Source organism: Zingiber officinale, chromosome 4A (genome assembly GCF_018446385.1).
Source record: "Zingiber officinale cultivar Zhangliang chromosome 4A, Zo_v1.1, whole genome shotgun sequence".
Classification (NCBI taxonomy): domain Eukaryota; kingdom Viridiplantae; phylum Streptophyta; class Magnoliopsida; order Zingiberales; family Zingiberaceae; genus Zingiber; species Zingiber officinale.
In genome coordinates, this window is record NC_055992.1 from 47,643,777 (window position 1) to 47,660,180 (window position 16,404).

Genomic DNA, 16,404 nt, shown 5'->3' on the forward strand with positions numbered 1-16,404 from the left:
TAACTTAAACCTCTTCTGAAGTAGTTCGAGGGAGATGTTTTTATAGATGAAGCATCGATGAGAAACTAAATAGACTCCGGAGGAGTTTCTAAAGGAATATTCTCTTATAATTATGTCAGGCTGTTAAAATGTTGTCGATTGTTTGTCTGCTGAATATATCTCGACCGGTTCACAAGGCCGACCATATTGGTTGTCATTGTATTCTGTCATAGTATCTTGGTCGGTCTATAAGGCTGGCCGTATTACTTGCCATTGTATCAATTTGCTCTATCATATGTTAAATACTGCAAGGATCTATTCTAATATAGTGTCCATAGTGTACCAAAACTTAATTCAAGAAGTTACATGGTAGATTATGTATGTTAGAGCTTTATTTTAGAGACAAGACGATATTAAGTAACTAAAACTCGGTCAACCTATGCATGACCGAGTGGATATGCAGAATTTTCTAAGAATAAGTGTCTTTAAGCTCGCTTGATCTTTACCTAGCGGGGCGTATAAGGGAAGCCATGTGTTCAATCGGTCTTCATCCAGTCGATCTTATATTAAGAGTTTTATAAGACCCCGTATCTCTAAGTCCATCCAAGCTTTACCTAACCAACCGTGTATTATTTTTAGGCCCGCCCGGGCTTTGAACGGCCAGGTGTTCACAGAGAACCTTTATGTTCGTTCGGCCTCAATCCAGATATGGAGATATTCTTTAAGACCGATTTTGAAATTTTGTTAATTATAAAATACGATTTTGTAGCACCTAAGGATCAAAAAGGAGTCAATAAAGAAGAGTACATGTGGACGAAGAAGGAACAAGCCAACTTCATGGCTAACGTAAAAGTAGAATTCCATCTGCTTAGCGTCCTTCCACCACAAGAGGTCAGCCGGATCGGAAGCTATGACTCCACAAAAGAGCTCTAGGAAAAATTCCTAGAACTTCACGAGGACACTTCGAAAGCAAAACTAGTGAGATGGGGCATCCTCCTAAGTCAACTGACAAATCTTTCGATAAACAAGGAAGAGAAAGTAGCTCTACTCCATGCTAAGATTAAAGATTTGATCACCCAACTCAACAACCTCAGATAAAAGGTAATAAATAGTTACTCTTTAAGGTATGCACTTAACTCCTTTCCGAGAACTCCATAATGGTTAGCCTTAGTAGATGCTTATTATATCTCTAATGACCTCGAGGCAAGTACGCTTGAAAGTTTATTTTCTACTTTTGAACTTTACGAGTATTGTTGTGTAGATACTCAGGACATAGAAAAATCAAGCAACATTGCTCTAATAGCCAAGAAGGATGAATTTTGACACTTTCCTTAACAATGATGAAACAACATTTATGGTAAGAAAATTTAAAAAAAAATTAGATCTAATAAATTTAATCAAGTATAGGCGAAGAAAAGAAGAGCAAGGAAGATAAGATGCTATAACTGCAAGGAAGAGGAGCACATCAAGGATGATTGCCTAAAGTTGAAGAAGAATGACAACAAGAAAGGACCAAGCACAAAATCCTGAAGGTGACTTGGGACGAATCGTCATCAGAATATGATTTAGAGGAGTATGCTGGACTTGCACTAATGGAAAGTCACCAAGAGGAGAGAATATATAAAGGGGGAGGCTCCTTAGAAGAAACCTACAACGAGGAGGAAGAAAGAATCTTTAGAGCATATCAGGTAAGTGAGGTATGTCTACTACCTCCTTGTTAGATCAAGTCACACGCACTACAACAAAAACCCTCATAGACATCGGTGGAACAACAACGGTTTTAAGCAAAAACCGATGTCTTTGAGTATTTTACACCGGTTTTTCCAAAAATCGGTGTCTATGAGTGCAGATTTTTGCTCATAGATTTTAGCCGATGTCTATGAGGGTCTTTTTTCCATTAATAGACACCGATTTTAACAGCAGTTTTTAAAATCCGGTGTCTATGATAAAATAAAATAATTTAATTTCCCCACCAATACTTAGTCGAAATTTGCAACACTTCACTCTTCCCTCCAAACCTAAACCTAAACCTTTATCGCGCTGTCCACCATATACCGTCGCAGCGCCATGATAATTAGCATTTTGATGCATTATTTCTGCCCTTAATTTTCATATTTTAATCCTTCATATGATTAATTGTTGATTCTTATCATGTTTATTGAGTTAGATTCATATTTTGACTTTGGTTATAATGCTTCTTATTTTTATGGATTTATACTTATAATTGTGCACTTTTATTTTTGTAGGGATTGAGCTCAAGTTGAACCAAAATGAACATAAAGGTTTGAGTTAATGAGAAGTCCAATCTGAAGAAATCTGAGTCATTGGATCAAATCGGAAGCAAATTAAATGTAAGATTCAGATCTGATTAATTATAGTCATTCATCAAGATTTGATTGATTCTGGTCAATCTGTGTAGATCTGGAATGATCTGAGCCGCTCATCTTGTTCTAGCCATCCTGACCATTTAATGGGTTCTAGTTTATCTCGACCATTTATTCAGATTTGATCTCAACCGTTCCATCAAATCTGGATTGATCAGGACCGTCGGATCAAATCTGGAGAAATAAAATCCCCAAAGCTTTCTCTCATTCCGTTTGGCAACAACCTGATCACTGTGCGCGTTTCTTCCTCACGACAGAGCTAGGGCACCGACGGTCGGCGGTCACTTCTCCTGATTCACTGCTGCTGGCCGGAGCTTGTCCCTCACCTTCCGCGGTCATCTCCTATCCAAAGCCACACTTCCTCTTCGGGATTTCCATAGGCGTGCGGGCTAGGGCAGCAACGACGGCAAGCCATTCCAAGCGGCAAGCTTCGGCTCCGATCATCCACCTCACCGGAGGGGTTCTCCGATGAGATTCTTCACCTTCCGGCCATCCCTGCCCTTTTCCCAGCAGCAGCTCTTCTCCAACAGACCTGGACAGAACCTCACAGCTCCGCCTTCATCAGATCCCAAACAGCAGCCTCTTCGATCCACCAAGTCCGAACAGCAAGTTTATTCTCCTATTGTTGATACTGTGGTTTGCATGGTTGAAGATTCGATGTAATTGACGTTTCTTTTAGTTGGTTGATGCATGCTTGTACTAAGCTGTTCTTCCCTGTTTTAAATTTGCACGTACTTTGCTTAGTTTACTGAATGCTCATCAAGTGTTTGTTGAAATGCCCCAACCATCTTTGTCATCCTAATTTTGTATTTTCTTAGTTTTGATTTTTGCAACGCTTTGTTAATTGAATGATGCATGGTTCTCTTATGTTATGTCTTCATTTACTTGCAATTAGATAAGGTTAGATTACGTTCTGTGCTTAATTTCTTTAGTTGCTTATTTTTTATTGTCTTTAATTTCCTTGCAATCATAGTTTAAGTTAGACTAGGTTTCCTTACCTGTACTGTCTTTCATTTACTAGGTTAGGTTCATTTAATGCTTTTCTATTTCATTCCGTAGTTTAATTCATTAATGGTGAAATCGTAGCGTAGAGTGACAATGCACTATGAAATCAATATTAATGGATAGATAGGATGTCTTTAATTAATTATGATTAGATTTCATACTTGCATTGTTCTTTTGTTCCTTAGGTTAAATTTCATACTTGTTTGTTATTTCATACTTGTTTGTGAGGTATAAGTATGCTGATGAGGCTTAGAAGGCTATCGATAGACTTGATGGCAAGTTTCTTCTACTTTATTTTTGGTTTTGATAATTATTTTTCTGACGATGTTTCATCTTCTGGAAAGTAACCTGTAATTTGATTATTATTTTTATTGGATATTGTAGGGAGGAATGTGGATGGTCGGAATATTATGGTTCAGTTTGCAAAATATGGACCAAATGCTGAGCGTATGTAAGTTATGGAATTGCTAGTATTCTTTTGAGATTTTTTTGTTGAAGTGATTATTTTTTACTTTTGTTGCACTGACTTGAATTCAATAGATTAGAAATAACTAGAAGGTTTTGCATTTAAGAATTATTTTGTATATCTCCTTTACAATACTTGAACAAATTTACTGAATAAGTGGTCCAAATTTTAATATCTTAAAGACATGAGTACTGTCACTCCAACACTTCTGATCTTGTATATCTGATTTTGTGTGCATCTAGTTACTTAGACAAAGACAAGGGATATTAATGCGGTCATCGGAAATCTTATATGATTGTTTGGAACACAAGTTGCACAATAAATGCAAAGTATACTTGAAAGAATTTTTAGTATTTAATAAATTCAAGCAGCCTTTGATGTTCTAAACTACTATCCCATTGTTAGCAATAGGTTAGTGGGTGACTGTTTGAGGTTCTTCCTCACACATTGTTAGTTTTGTGCAGAGTTTTACAAGTTTAGTTAATCTCTTAACAATTCATAGTGTAATGCTGCCCTTTTGACTGCATCTCGTCAATTTGTAGACGTGTATCTCATCTTCTATGGATGTAAACACTAAGCAATGTGATGTTTCTTTTCTGTTTAACATGAAATCTAATAAGTTGTATGTATCTTTTTTTTTAATATTTTCTAGGCATAAAGGAAAAATTATGGAAGCAGTTCCAAAGACAAGAGAAAGGTTAAGAAGTTGTAGCCCTCGACCTAGGTAATGATTTTTTATGTCAATCAGAATTGACATTTTACAAAAAATTTTTTTGAAAGTTTGTGTACCTTTATGGTTTTTCTCTTAGTTAGCACTTCAACTCACATAGTTGATATGGAATGGCTATTATCTTTTTTAGAGTTATCCCTCCTGAAAAAAATACAAAATATTTCAAATTTATGTTCAAGTTATTGCAAGATTACCTTAGTCATATAGATTGATGTCATTTGAACCTAAATCTAAGAAATTGCCTGATCAGCGCTACCACATATCCAAGCTATGAGCAAACGAAAGGTCCTTTATGATGAAAAATATATAAGATTTTGGGGCTTAAAAATGGTGAAAAGATGAACAGAGCTTGCACATGGCTTAATGACCTAAGGATATCTTTTATGAAATTGCAGCAAATGCATGACGGATGTAATTCTGCGGTGAGACCAACAAGTAAGAGCAACAGGATTTTAATTTTCTCTATGGTCAACCTTGCATAACGGAACTTGTAGATTCTTACTCTATGTTGTTTGCTATGAAGAAGAGTGTACTGTAATCATGTGTGAACTGTGGATATTGTAGATTTCAGAGTCAAAGTCATCAGCCTGCATTAACTTTAGCATCCAAATATTAAATGTTAAGTTGTTAAGATTAAACCAAAAGGGGCCCTCCTCACCTTTTCTTGCACCTGACCATTCATAAGACTTCAACTCCTAATGCGTTTAGCATTTGCATTCCAGATTCATTACATTTCATGCGCAGCAAGCTTAGATTCTTTACCACAAATAAATTCTTAGATTTAGTGTTTTTAGAATGTTTAGGTTCTGTGAACTGTTGTGATAATGGAACCTATTGTCTACTTGTTTATTTCTTCACTTTTATTATCATTTGTCATTGATTTAATCTGTATTTTAGTTGAAATATAATTCGACTTCAACTCATAAGGATTTTACACTGACCATATTTGGTTCTTCTCCATACGAAAATCAATTGACCAGTTATTATACAAATCAAGAATGTAAAATTCCTCAAATTTGTTCTATTTTAATTGAAATCTCATTGCTTCCCAAAGATGACAGTGATCCAATGATTCTTTGCTTGGTTTGATATGAAAGAAGAAATTGCATATTTGGTATCCACACTTCTAATTTTTGTGTGAAGGCTTTTACATTGTTTGTCTTTAGGTCTCTGATACTGGACTATAAACCAATTACTAGTGGTTATGTCGTTGCGCGATTTACACTACAATACCAACTTAATTTCCGTCCCGCATGTACACTAAATAATAGATATGGCAAAAGACACGGATCGTTTCCCAAAGAAATTATGGTGAAAATTATTTTCAAAATGAATTGTGTGACTGTTTGAACTTTCTTTATCACATAAATTAAAATGCTCTCATTTGGAAATCACGTAAGTCAACAACTAGATAATAACTAAAAGATTAAACTACAGAAATGAAGAGAAAAGAAAACATGAACTGATTACTGATTTAAAGAAATCTATTAGCGAATAATTCCAAGCACACATTCAACACCTTCTAAATTCAAGAATTGACTAGCTAAACTCAATGCGAAAACCAAACATCCAAACTGGAGAAAACAGATGAAGCTATACTAATGCAAACAAAAGGACAAAAAAAATAGAGATGACCAGTTTCACCAGAATATGCTCGAAAATGAGCAACACCCTACAACACGCGTCCGTCGAAATCTCGATCAAGACTCCGTAAGCAGATGACAAAGGCGGGGCGCGTCGGATGTGAACCTCCTCGAATCCTTAGAAGGAGGGAAGATGAACAATGATGGAACGGAGGGTGCTTGCTGGAGTGCATTGATGAAGCGCCTTCACCTTGAATCCAAGGAAAAAGTAGTGTGCGTAGAGATGGGGATGACGGCTAGGGCTTCTAGGTTGAAAAAAGATGCCTCACTCAGCTGCTGTTCGTAACTTTAATACCTCCTTCCCAGCAACAAATCTGACCACAAAATAAAGCTTAAGCCGCATCCATCTGTTGGTTGCATGTGTATGGCCAAAAAGCACTCCACTTAATCCTTAGCTCCCTACATCATTCAATACACCAAATTAGTACTAATACCATTAATTTAGCAGATATTCGCAACAAAATAATAAACCAACCATATTTGTGAAAACTGCCAAATACTTGCAAATTTTCACACAAACTAATTAAAACACCTAAAAGAATAATAAACATTTAATCGCAAAATACGAGTTATCAATTCCCCCACACTTATTCTTGCACGTCTCGTGCAAGTAATCAAATTTCAACAGGAAACCAAGTTCATTGCCTCAAACAACTTCTCCCAACATCAAGAAAAATTATCAAAGATTGCTATTCGAATTGTCAATCCCCTCGAAATTGCCACATTCATGACTCAGTTTTTACATCGGCTAACAAGTATGGCGCTTTCAATAGATCTTGAAAGCCTAAAAATGATAAATCCTTACCAAAGGTATAAAGTTGTGGATGCTCTCTGACACACAATTATCATCAAAGTGGATTTCACTCCAAGCCACTCATAATATCCAACTACCATAGGCTTGCTCATTTCTTAATCTCCATCACTCTGACATACCAGCACATTATTGGTGAAGACCTTCTAGGAATTTCTATGGAACACAAGCAAAAACTACAAGAGGAAACACAAGCAGAAACTACAAGAGGAAACACAAGCAGAACGAACCCAAAGCTACCAGCATGCTATCAAAACTGAGCTCACTGCAACTTTTTTTTTTCAAACACAATCCCGCAACTTTTTTTTTTTCAAACACAATCCCTCTTCTCTCAGCCAACTACAAAATGGGTTGTAGTAGTCAATAAGAGAAATTCAAAAGAACACGTACATGACACTTTTTTTTTATTTTTTATTTTTTTTCGTCGCATATTCACTATCAAAACTTTTTTTTTCCAACATTTCGCAGTTACTGTCAAGTACTGCATTCTGAAACGACCTCAAGGTGCTAATCAAACACTGGTTGCAATCATCCTCTAAAATAAATCCAGCACTCACAGAAATTTGGTGTGCTTAAAATAACTAAAACATGTCTAACACACAAGCTTCAATATCCTCCATTACCCTCCCCCACACCTGAACTAGATCGTCTCGGTCAACAACTCAACGATAGCAACTGGTAGCAACCAAGGTCAGCGTAGAAGGTGGAAGGAGAAAGACACAACAATCACATAAAGGAGACAAGGAAATAAAAGTATCGAACAAAACAAAACAAAAGCATGCACAACCAACAGGAGCAGATGGAAGGAAACCCCAGCAAAAAAAATGCACCAATGGTCACGTGATTTCGAAAAGAGCAGAGCAAATTCTGGAGTTAAGTACCAAGAGTGACGCACACAAGAAAATAACAAGCTAAATTCCTCACTAGGTAAAAGAACACATCATCCCCAAACCAACAAAATCATATCCAACACCAAACCTCCAACCACATGCAATAAACAAAATCAATCAGGTAGACAGATTACCCAGGAGCAACAATCAACGAAACAGCCTTTAAAAAAAAATTAAAGTGAAAGGAGAACCATTTGAGGCATGAATTTAGTTTCTAGAAAATGAGCACAACAACCACACCAAGTAACTTAACTAATGTAACTGCTAGATAATTAAAATGAACCATCTAATGAAACTGCCAGAAAATTGAAACTGGACAAAAAATTATTGAATAAAAACAACAACTTCCCTCAAATTCGATACTTGGCATCAATCAAAGACGCAGCCTCCATCATTGAATCTTTATCTAGCTCCTGAAATAACTTGACTCTGTGCCCATTAACTTTAAATGCACGCCCCGTAGAAGGATCCTACAAATCTAGAACACCATAGGGCAACACATTAGCAATAATGAATGGACCTTCCCATCGTGATTTCAATTTACCTAACATCCATTTAAGCTTTGAATTATACAACAACACTCTATCTCCAGATTTGAAATTTTTCCTCAATATATGCTGGTCATGGAAGGCCTTAGCTCTTTCCTTATAAATACGGGAACTTTCATATACTTCCAGTCGAAGTTCTTCGAGTTCTTGCAACTGCAGTTTTCTCCCAATTCCAGCCTCTTCCAGGTTCATATTGCAGGATTTAACCGCCCAGTATGCCTTGTGCTCTATTTCCACAAGCAAGTGGCAGTACTTGCCATAGACAATTCTGTATGGTGACATACCGATTGGTGTTTTGAATGTTGTCCGATAGACCCACAACGCATCACTTAATCTTCTGCTCCAGTCTTTTTTGTCGGGTCTTACTGTTTTTTCCAGAATTAGTTTGATTTCCCTGTTAGAAATTTCGGCCTGCCCGTTTGTTTGAGGATGATAAGGGGTCGACACCTTATGAATTACGCCATAGCTGCTCAGCAGGGCTTTCATATGTCTATTGCAAAAATGTGATCCCTGATCACTGATGATTGCCCTAGGTATTCCAAACCTACAAAATATGTTATTCCAAACAAAATTCACAACAACAGCAGCATCATTAGTTTTGGTAGCAATTGCCTCCACCCATTTAGAAACGTAATCAACAGCGAGCAATATATAAATAAAACCAAAAGAATTAGGAAAATGACCCATAAAATTAATGCCCCATACGTCAAAGATCTCACAAAATAGTATATAGGTTGCTGAGGCATTTCATGTCGCTGTCCTATGGTACCTATTCGCTAACAACATTCACAATTCTTTAAAAATCTAGATGTATCCTTAAATAGTGTGGGCCAGTATAGTCCTGCATCTAAGACTTTCTTAGCTGTGCGCTGCAGCCCAAAATGGCCTCCACATGCGAGTGAGTGACAAAAAGATAATATAGAGTCAAATTCATTATCTGGAGCACATCTCCTAATCACTTGATCACTACAAAATTTCCATAAATATGGGTCATCCCATACATAGTATTTGGAATCACTCTTCAATTTGTCACGTTGAGTTCTAGAATAATGTGTAGGGAAAACACTTGCAACCAACTAATTTACCAGGTCAGCATACCATGGTTCCTTACTTGAATCTGCAAAAGTTGCTGGTCAGGGAAGCAATCGGCAATTGGACACGGACTCAAATTCCCTTCAATCCTACTCAAGTGATCTGCTACCGAATTTTCCTTTCCGCTCCTGTCACGTATCTCTATATCAAATTCTTGCAGTAGGAGCATCCACCGAATCAACCTTGGTTTTGCCGATGGCTTCATTAAAAGGTACCTAATAGCTGCATGATCTAAAAAAAATAATCACGTGAGAGCATAATAAATAAGATCAAAATTTATCTAGTGCAAACACAATAGATAACAATTCTTTCTCGGTTGTAGTGTAGTTAGACTGCGCTGAATCTAAAGTTCTGGAAGCATAATAAATGACGTGAGGCACTCCTCTAACCCGCTGAGCTAAAACTGCTCCCACTGCAAAGTTCGACGCATCACACATCACTTCAAACGGAAGTGTCCAGTCCGGCTGTCTAATAATTGGAGCAGAAGTAAGAGCCTTCTTAATTCTATCAAATGAATCTCTGCAATCCTGGTCAAAATTAAACTCCACTTCTTTCTGCAGCAATTGAGTCAGTGGCAACGTGATATTGCTGAAATTCTGTATGAACCGTCTGTAAAATCCTGCATGTCCAAGAAATGATCGCACATCCCGTACGCATACGGGGTAAGGTAAAGATAATATCACATTAACTTTTGCAGGATCTACTTGTATTCCAACATTTGAAATTATATGACCCAAGACTATACTCTTCTCAACCATGAAGTGACATTTCTCAAAGTTCAACACAAGGTTAGTTTCTATACACCTAAGTAACACCTGAGCCAAATTATCCAAACATGAATCAAAAGATGAACCATAAATAATGAAGTCATCCATAAATATTTCCATACAATGTTCAAGGTAATCGGAAAAAATACTAATCATGCATCGTTGGAAAGTACCTGGAGCATTACATAGTCCGAATGGCATTCGTCGATATGCAAAAGTTCCGAAAGGGCACGTAAAAGTCATCTTTTCTTGGTCCTCTGGAGCCACCGGAATTTGGAAATAACCTGTAAAACCATCCAAGAAACAATAACGTGACCTTCCTGCTAACCTTTCCAACATTTGGTCGATAAATGGTAGAGGAAAATGATCTTTTCTTGTGGCTTGATTTAGCTTGCAATAATCTATGCAGACTCTCCATGAATTTTGCACTCGGGTAGGTATCAATTCATTTTCTTTGTTTGCCACCATGGTGAGGCTGGATTTCTTCGGTACCACTTGCACCGGACTGACCCACTGACTGTCTGAAATGGGATATATGATTCCTGCTCGCAGCAACTTAGTCACTTCAGCCTTGACTACCTCTAGCATAAGTGGGTTAAGACGGCGTTGTGGCTATCTTATTGGCTTAGCATCAGCCTCCAGAAATATCCGATGTTTGCATATGACCGGACTAATACCTGGTATATCTGCAAGCGTCCAACCAATAGCTCTCTGATGATGTCGTAATAGATCCAAAAGCTTGCTTTCTTGATTTGGATCCAGATTCTTTGAAATGATTACTGGCAACTGATTACCAGCTTCCAAATAAGCATATTTGAGATGATCTGATAAGGGCTTCAACTCTAATTTTGATTCCTGTTCCACTACTGAATCTAACTTTTCTGAATACAACTCTGCCATGAATTTTACAATAGCTCCATTTTCCAGACTGTAGTCATTGCCATTATCCTCTAGATCGGAGGATATTTCATCTACTGCACAGTTGGTCTCTTTAGAAATGTTCATTAATTCTGCTGCAGCATCACCTAGCATCTCAAAATCCAGCTCATCAAATACATCAATGCTCAGGAGTGAATGATCCTCTGCTGGGTATTACATTGCATCTAGAATATTGAATTGTACTATTGTATCGCCAAATTCCATGGTAAGTGTCCCGGCATGTACATCAATTTTAGTCCTAGCAGTTTTTAGAAACGGTCTTCCAAGAATTAATGGTGCTTGTCCCGGAGAGACATTCCCCTCCATATCCAAAATATAAAAATCTGCTGGAAAAATTAAATCTTTTACTTTCACCAAGACATCTTCTATCACCCCAACAGGATGAACTAAACTACGGTTGGTCAGCTGAATAACTATTCCAGTTGTTTGTAAAGGTCCAATACAAAGTGCTTCAAAAATGGATTTTAGCATAACATTAACTAAGGCTCCTAGATCCAACATTGCATCTCCAAAATCACTATCCCCAATAACACAAGGTATCGTAAAGACTCCTGGATCCTTGCATTTCTGTGGCATCATCTGAATTAGTGCTGAAACGTTCTTACCCATACTGACTAGCTCGCTGCCCTTTAGTTTTCTCTTATGAACACACAGGTCTTTCAAAAACTTTGCATACTTCAGAATGTGCTTAATGACTTTTAGTAATGGAATATTAACTTCTACTTTGCTGAAGGTATCCACTAACTCTCGTAGTTCCTCTGCCTTCCGATCATCCTTTTGCCCAATTTCTACAGATCTCTGCGGAAAAGGTAAGTGCCCAGATTGTTCAGTTTCCTGCTCCAAACTTACTGAATTCGTAACTGATGCTAATGGTGTGAGCTCTACTTCCCCAGTGGACTTCCCACTTCGCAGTGTAATAACACTGACATTTCCTTTTGGGTTGAGCACTATTTGTGATGGTAATTGGCCCGATCCCTGTGACTGCAATTGAGTGATACTTGTCGCCATCTGTCCAATTTGTCTCTCTAAGTTCTGCTGATTACTTGTCATTAACTGCATCTGCTGTATAAGCTCTTCCAGCCTTTGTGTGGTAAGTTCTGGTTTGGGCAATTGAAGTTGTGATGGACGGTAAGGGAGTTGAGGAAGTGGGCACACTGCTGGTCTCTGGGATGAAGAAGATAGTTGATGATATAGCTGCTGCTGATATGGCTGCTGATAATATGGATTCCCATATTTCAAATTAGGGTGATCTCTCCATCCGAGATTATATGTAGTAGAAAAAGGATCGTATGGCTGTTTATTCCCAGATGGCTGTTGGTAAAATTGAGATCGGGGCTGAAAATTATTTGCTACTGCCACGTGGTCGAAAACAAAAGAAATTCCCTCTTGCTGCAACAAAGGGCAAATGTCAGTAGTGTGAGATGAACAAAAACAAAGTCCACAAATCATTGCTGTTGGCACTGCCTGGGTTGTGGGTTGCTGTGAATGGCTAAGTGCCAATTGCCTGAATGCTGAAGTCATCTCCTATAACAAGCTATTCTTAATATCTTGAGCATCTAACTTAGATAACTGGGCTCCATTTACTCCCTTAGTAGATGCTTGTCGATTCCCAAACTGTTGGGCATTGGCTGCCATAGTAGAAATGATCTCTCTCGCCTCTGCAGGTGTTTTATTCACCAACGCTCCCCCACTTGCTGCATCGATCATACATCTATCCATGGGCAGGAGTCCCTCATAGAAATACTGTATGAGCAAATGATCACTGATTTGGTGATGGAGACAGCTAGAACATAACTTTTCAAAACGTTCCCAATACTCATACAATGTCTCCCCATAAAGTTGCTGGACACTACAGATTGCTCGCCTAATAGCTTCTGCTCATGAAGCAGGAAAGAATTTTTCCAAAAATGATCTTTTCATATCTACCCAACATGTAATCGTACCGGGAGTTCTAGAGTACAACCAATCCTTCGCTGCTCCTGCTAACGAAAATGGAAAAGCTCTCAGATAAATATCTGCCTCCCCAATACCGTGTGGTTTCATGGTAGAGCAAACTGCATGAAATTCCTGAAGGTGCCTAGAAGGGTCTTCACCAGATAATCCATTAAATTTAGGAAGGAGATGAATAAGCCCTGAACGCAGTTCAAAATCCACATCCAACTCTGGATATTGAATGCACAATGAGTTATAAGAAACATCTGGTGCAGCCAACTCCTTAAGTGTTTGTTTGTTCTCCATGTTAAATTCAGTCACTGGGAAGCTACTTGTTGAAGTTGTTTTTGCTCTCTTCTAATTTCTCAACAAAATATGAAATGTCCTATCAATTTCTGAATCAAAATCTAGTAGATCATTGGTAGATGATCTGGTCATACATTTAGCTGCTGTTTCACCAAGTCAATAAATTCAACAACCAAAAACTGCACAAAATATATTGCAAATCTAAAGATTAACCAACACCATAATTTCCCCGGCAACGGCGCCAAAAATTGATACTGGACTATAAACCGATTACTAATGGTTATGTCGTTGCGCGATTTACACTACAATACCAACTTTATTTCCGTCTCGCATGTACACTAAATAACAGATATGGAAAAAGACACAGATCGTTTCCCAAAGAAATTATCGTGAAAGCTAATTTCAAAATGAATTGTCTGACTGTTTGAACTTTCTTTACCACATAAATTAAAATGCTCTCATTTGGAAATCACGTAAGTCAACAACTATATAATAACTAAAAGATTAAACTACAGAAATGAAGAGAAAAGAAAACATGAACTGATTACTGATTTAAAGAAATCTATCAGCGAACAATTCCAAGCACACATTCAACACCTTCTAAATTCAAGAATTGACTAGCTAAACTCAATGCGAAAACCAAACATCCAAACTGGAGAAAACAGATGAAGCTATACTAATGCAAACAAAAGGACAAAAAAATAGAGATGACCAGTTTCACCAGAATATGCCCGAAAATGAGCAACACCCTACAACACGCGTCCGTCGAAATCTCGATCAAGACTCCGTAAGCAGATGACAAAGGCGGGGCGCGTCGGATGTGAACCTCCTCCTCGAATCCTTAGAAGGAGGGAAGATGGACAATGATGGAACGAAGGGCGCTTGCTGGAGTGCATTGATGAAGCGCCTTCACCTTGAATCCAAGGAAAAAGTAGTGTGCGTAGAGATGGGGATGACGGCTAGGGCTTCTAGGTTGAAAAAAGGTAGGGGTGTCAATTCGGGTGGGTCGGGTCGGGTTGAGTTTTTTTTTTTTTTTTAACCCAACCCGAACCCGAACCCGACCAACCTGATCAACCCGAACCTGACTCATATAACCCAAAAATCCGATTCAAAACGATTTTTTTGGGCTATTTTCCCTATAATTCTTCACTTTTATCTCAATATTCCATCATTATCATACAAACATGATATTAATATACATAAAAACATCTAAATTTTTAAAATAAAATTTGATTTAACCCCAAAAAAACTCATAAACCCCTATATTTAAGTCAACCCGGGTCAACCCGGGTCAACCCGAACCCAACCCGACCCAACCCGAGACTCTTTTACTCTCCAACCCTCCAACCCGAACCCGACCCGAACCCGAAAATGCCCAACCCGAACCCGATTTTTTTCGGGTCGACTCGGGTTGGGTCGTCGGGTCGGGTTCATTTTTGACACCTCTAAAAAAAGGTGCCTCACTCAACTGCTGTTCATAACTTTAATACCTCCTTCCCAGCAACAAATCTGACCACAAAATAAAGCTTTAGCCGCATCCATCCGTTGGTTGCATGTGTATGGCCAAAAGGTCCTCCACTTAATCCTTAGCTCCCTACATCATTCAATACACCAAATTAGTACTAATATCATTAATTTAGCAGATATTTGCAACAAAATAATAAACCAACCATATTTGTGAAAACTGCCAAATACTTACAAATTTTCGCACGAACTAATTAAAACACCTAAAAGAATAATAAATATTTAATCGCAAAATACGAGTTATCAGTCTCCTTAATAGTTGCAACTAAGGGTTTGATGTTGTTTCTCCATGTAAAAATATATTAATTGGCTGCTATATGAAACATGTCTATTTTTTCCTCTAATTATTTCTATTTTAACTAATATCTTACTCATTTTTAAAGTACATGATGATTTGTTGTTGACTTGCATACAAAAGAAAAGAAGTTTATTTACTATGTGTAGTTCTTGTTTGTGTGAACTCTTAATCATTTTCTATTTATTTCAGGTTCTTCATAACATTGTTGTTGCAGCATACTTTCACTGGAATATGCTACGTGATTCAATAACTCCTATTTTTCCACTGGACTGTTAATCTCTTTTTGATTTTGTGGATAACTTTGTTGCAAACTATGCTATGAAGAGAGTTTATTATGTCAACTATGCATTGGGGATATCTGGACGCAGGAAACCTTGCTGGCATCTATTATGAACAAAGTCAACTTGACATGACAATTCTGCATTACAAGCAAGCTATCAACTGTGATTCTACCTTTATTGAAGCTTACAATAATCTGGTAAGTTGATAATGGTCTAATATGTCAAAATGTGTTATCCTTCTTGATGGTGAGCCAGGTTAGTTAATGATCGACTTTCTTGCACATTAAAAGGGGAATGCTCTCAAAGACGCTGGACATGTGGAAGAGGCTATCAACTTCTATAGGGTGACCTTTTAATTTGGATATTTTTATTCTCTTAAGTATTTTTTCCTTGTTGAATAACTTCATTTTAATAATTTTTCCCAAGTCATGCCTTGCTTTACAACCTAACCATCCACAAGCCTTGTCAAGCCTTGGCAACATATACATGGACTGGTAAGCTTTAGAAATGTTTGATGACAACTGTGCGGATAGTTTATTTTTGTTCCTTAATGAAACTTCTCTTCATGCAACAACATGATGAGTGTTGCTACATCATTCTATAAGGCAACTTTAGCAGTTACAACAGGGATATCTGCGCCCTTCAACAACTTGGCTATTATATACAAGCAACAGGTAGAGTATTATATCTGCCTTTTTCATCACTAGTTTGAGAGTTACTGCATATTGCCTCATTTAATGGAAGAAAGTCATATAATTTGTCTATCTTCTTCTTTGCTGTCTTTGCCCCTAGTTGGAAATTGATAGTTC

The 16,404-nt window shown here is 37.7% G+C and overlaps 2 protein-coding genes and 1 long non-coding RNA gene across 6 annotated transcripts; 2 read left to right on the top strand and 1 right to left on the bottom strand.

The window, feature by feature from the left end:
- Window positions 1-2,577: 2,577 nt before the first annotated feature.
- Window positions 2,578-5,174, top strand: LOC121969895. Of its 4 annotated transcripts, none has more exons than XM_042520202.1 (5): window positions 2,578-3,022; window positions 3,604-3,643; window positions 3,753-3,819; window positions 4,487-4,558; window positions 4,815-5,174. In XM_042520202.1, exons 1-4 carry the CDS (start codon window positions 2,832-2,834, stop codon window positions 4,534-4,536), a joined length of 348 nt encoding a protein of 115 aa, XP_042376136.1. In that variant the 5' UTR covers window positions 2,578-2,831; the 3' UTR covers window positions 4,537-4,558; window positions 4,815-5,174. The 4 variants fall into 4 exon arrangements, 2 of the variants coding, with proteins under 2 accessions (XP_042376136.1, XP_042376135.1); XM_042520201.1 differs by having other exon boundaries at window positions 4,960-5,174; XR_006108706.1 differs by lacking the exon at window positions 3,604-3,643 and having other exon boundaries at window positions 4,960-5,174.
- A 6,233-nt stretch (window positions 5,175-11,407) lies between these two features.
- LOC121972387 lies at window positions 11,408-12,775 on the bottom strand. Its single transcript, XM_042524065.1, has one exon. The coding sequence runs from the start codon at window positions 12,773-12,775 to the stop codon at window positions 11,408-11,410; it is 1,368 nt and encodes a 455-aa protein (XP_042379999.1).
- A 2,708-nt stretch (window positions 12,776-15,483) lies between these two features.
- Window positions 15,484-16,071, top strand: LOC121973287. The gene is made up of 3 exons (XR_006109474.1): window positions 15,484-15,792; window positions 15,886-15,939; window positions 16,022-16,071. It is a non-coding gene; the product is annotated as an uncharacterized LOC121973287 (long non-coding RNA).
- Window positions 16,072-16,404: the final 333 nt, after the last annotated feature.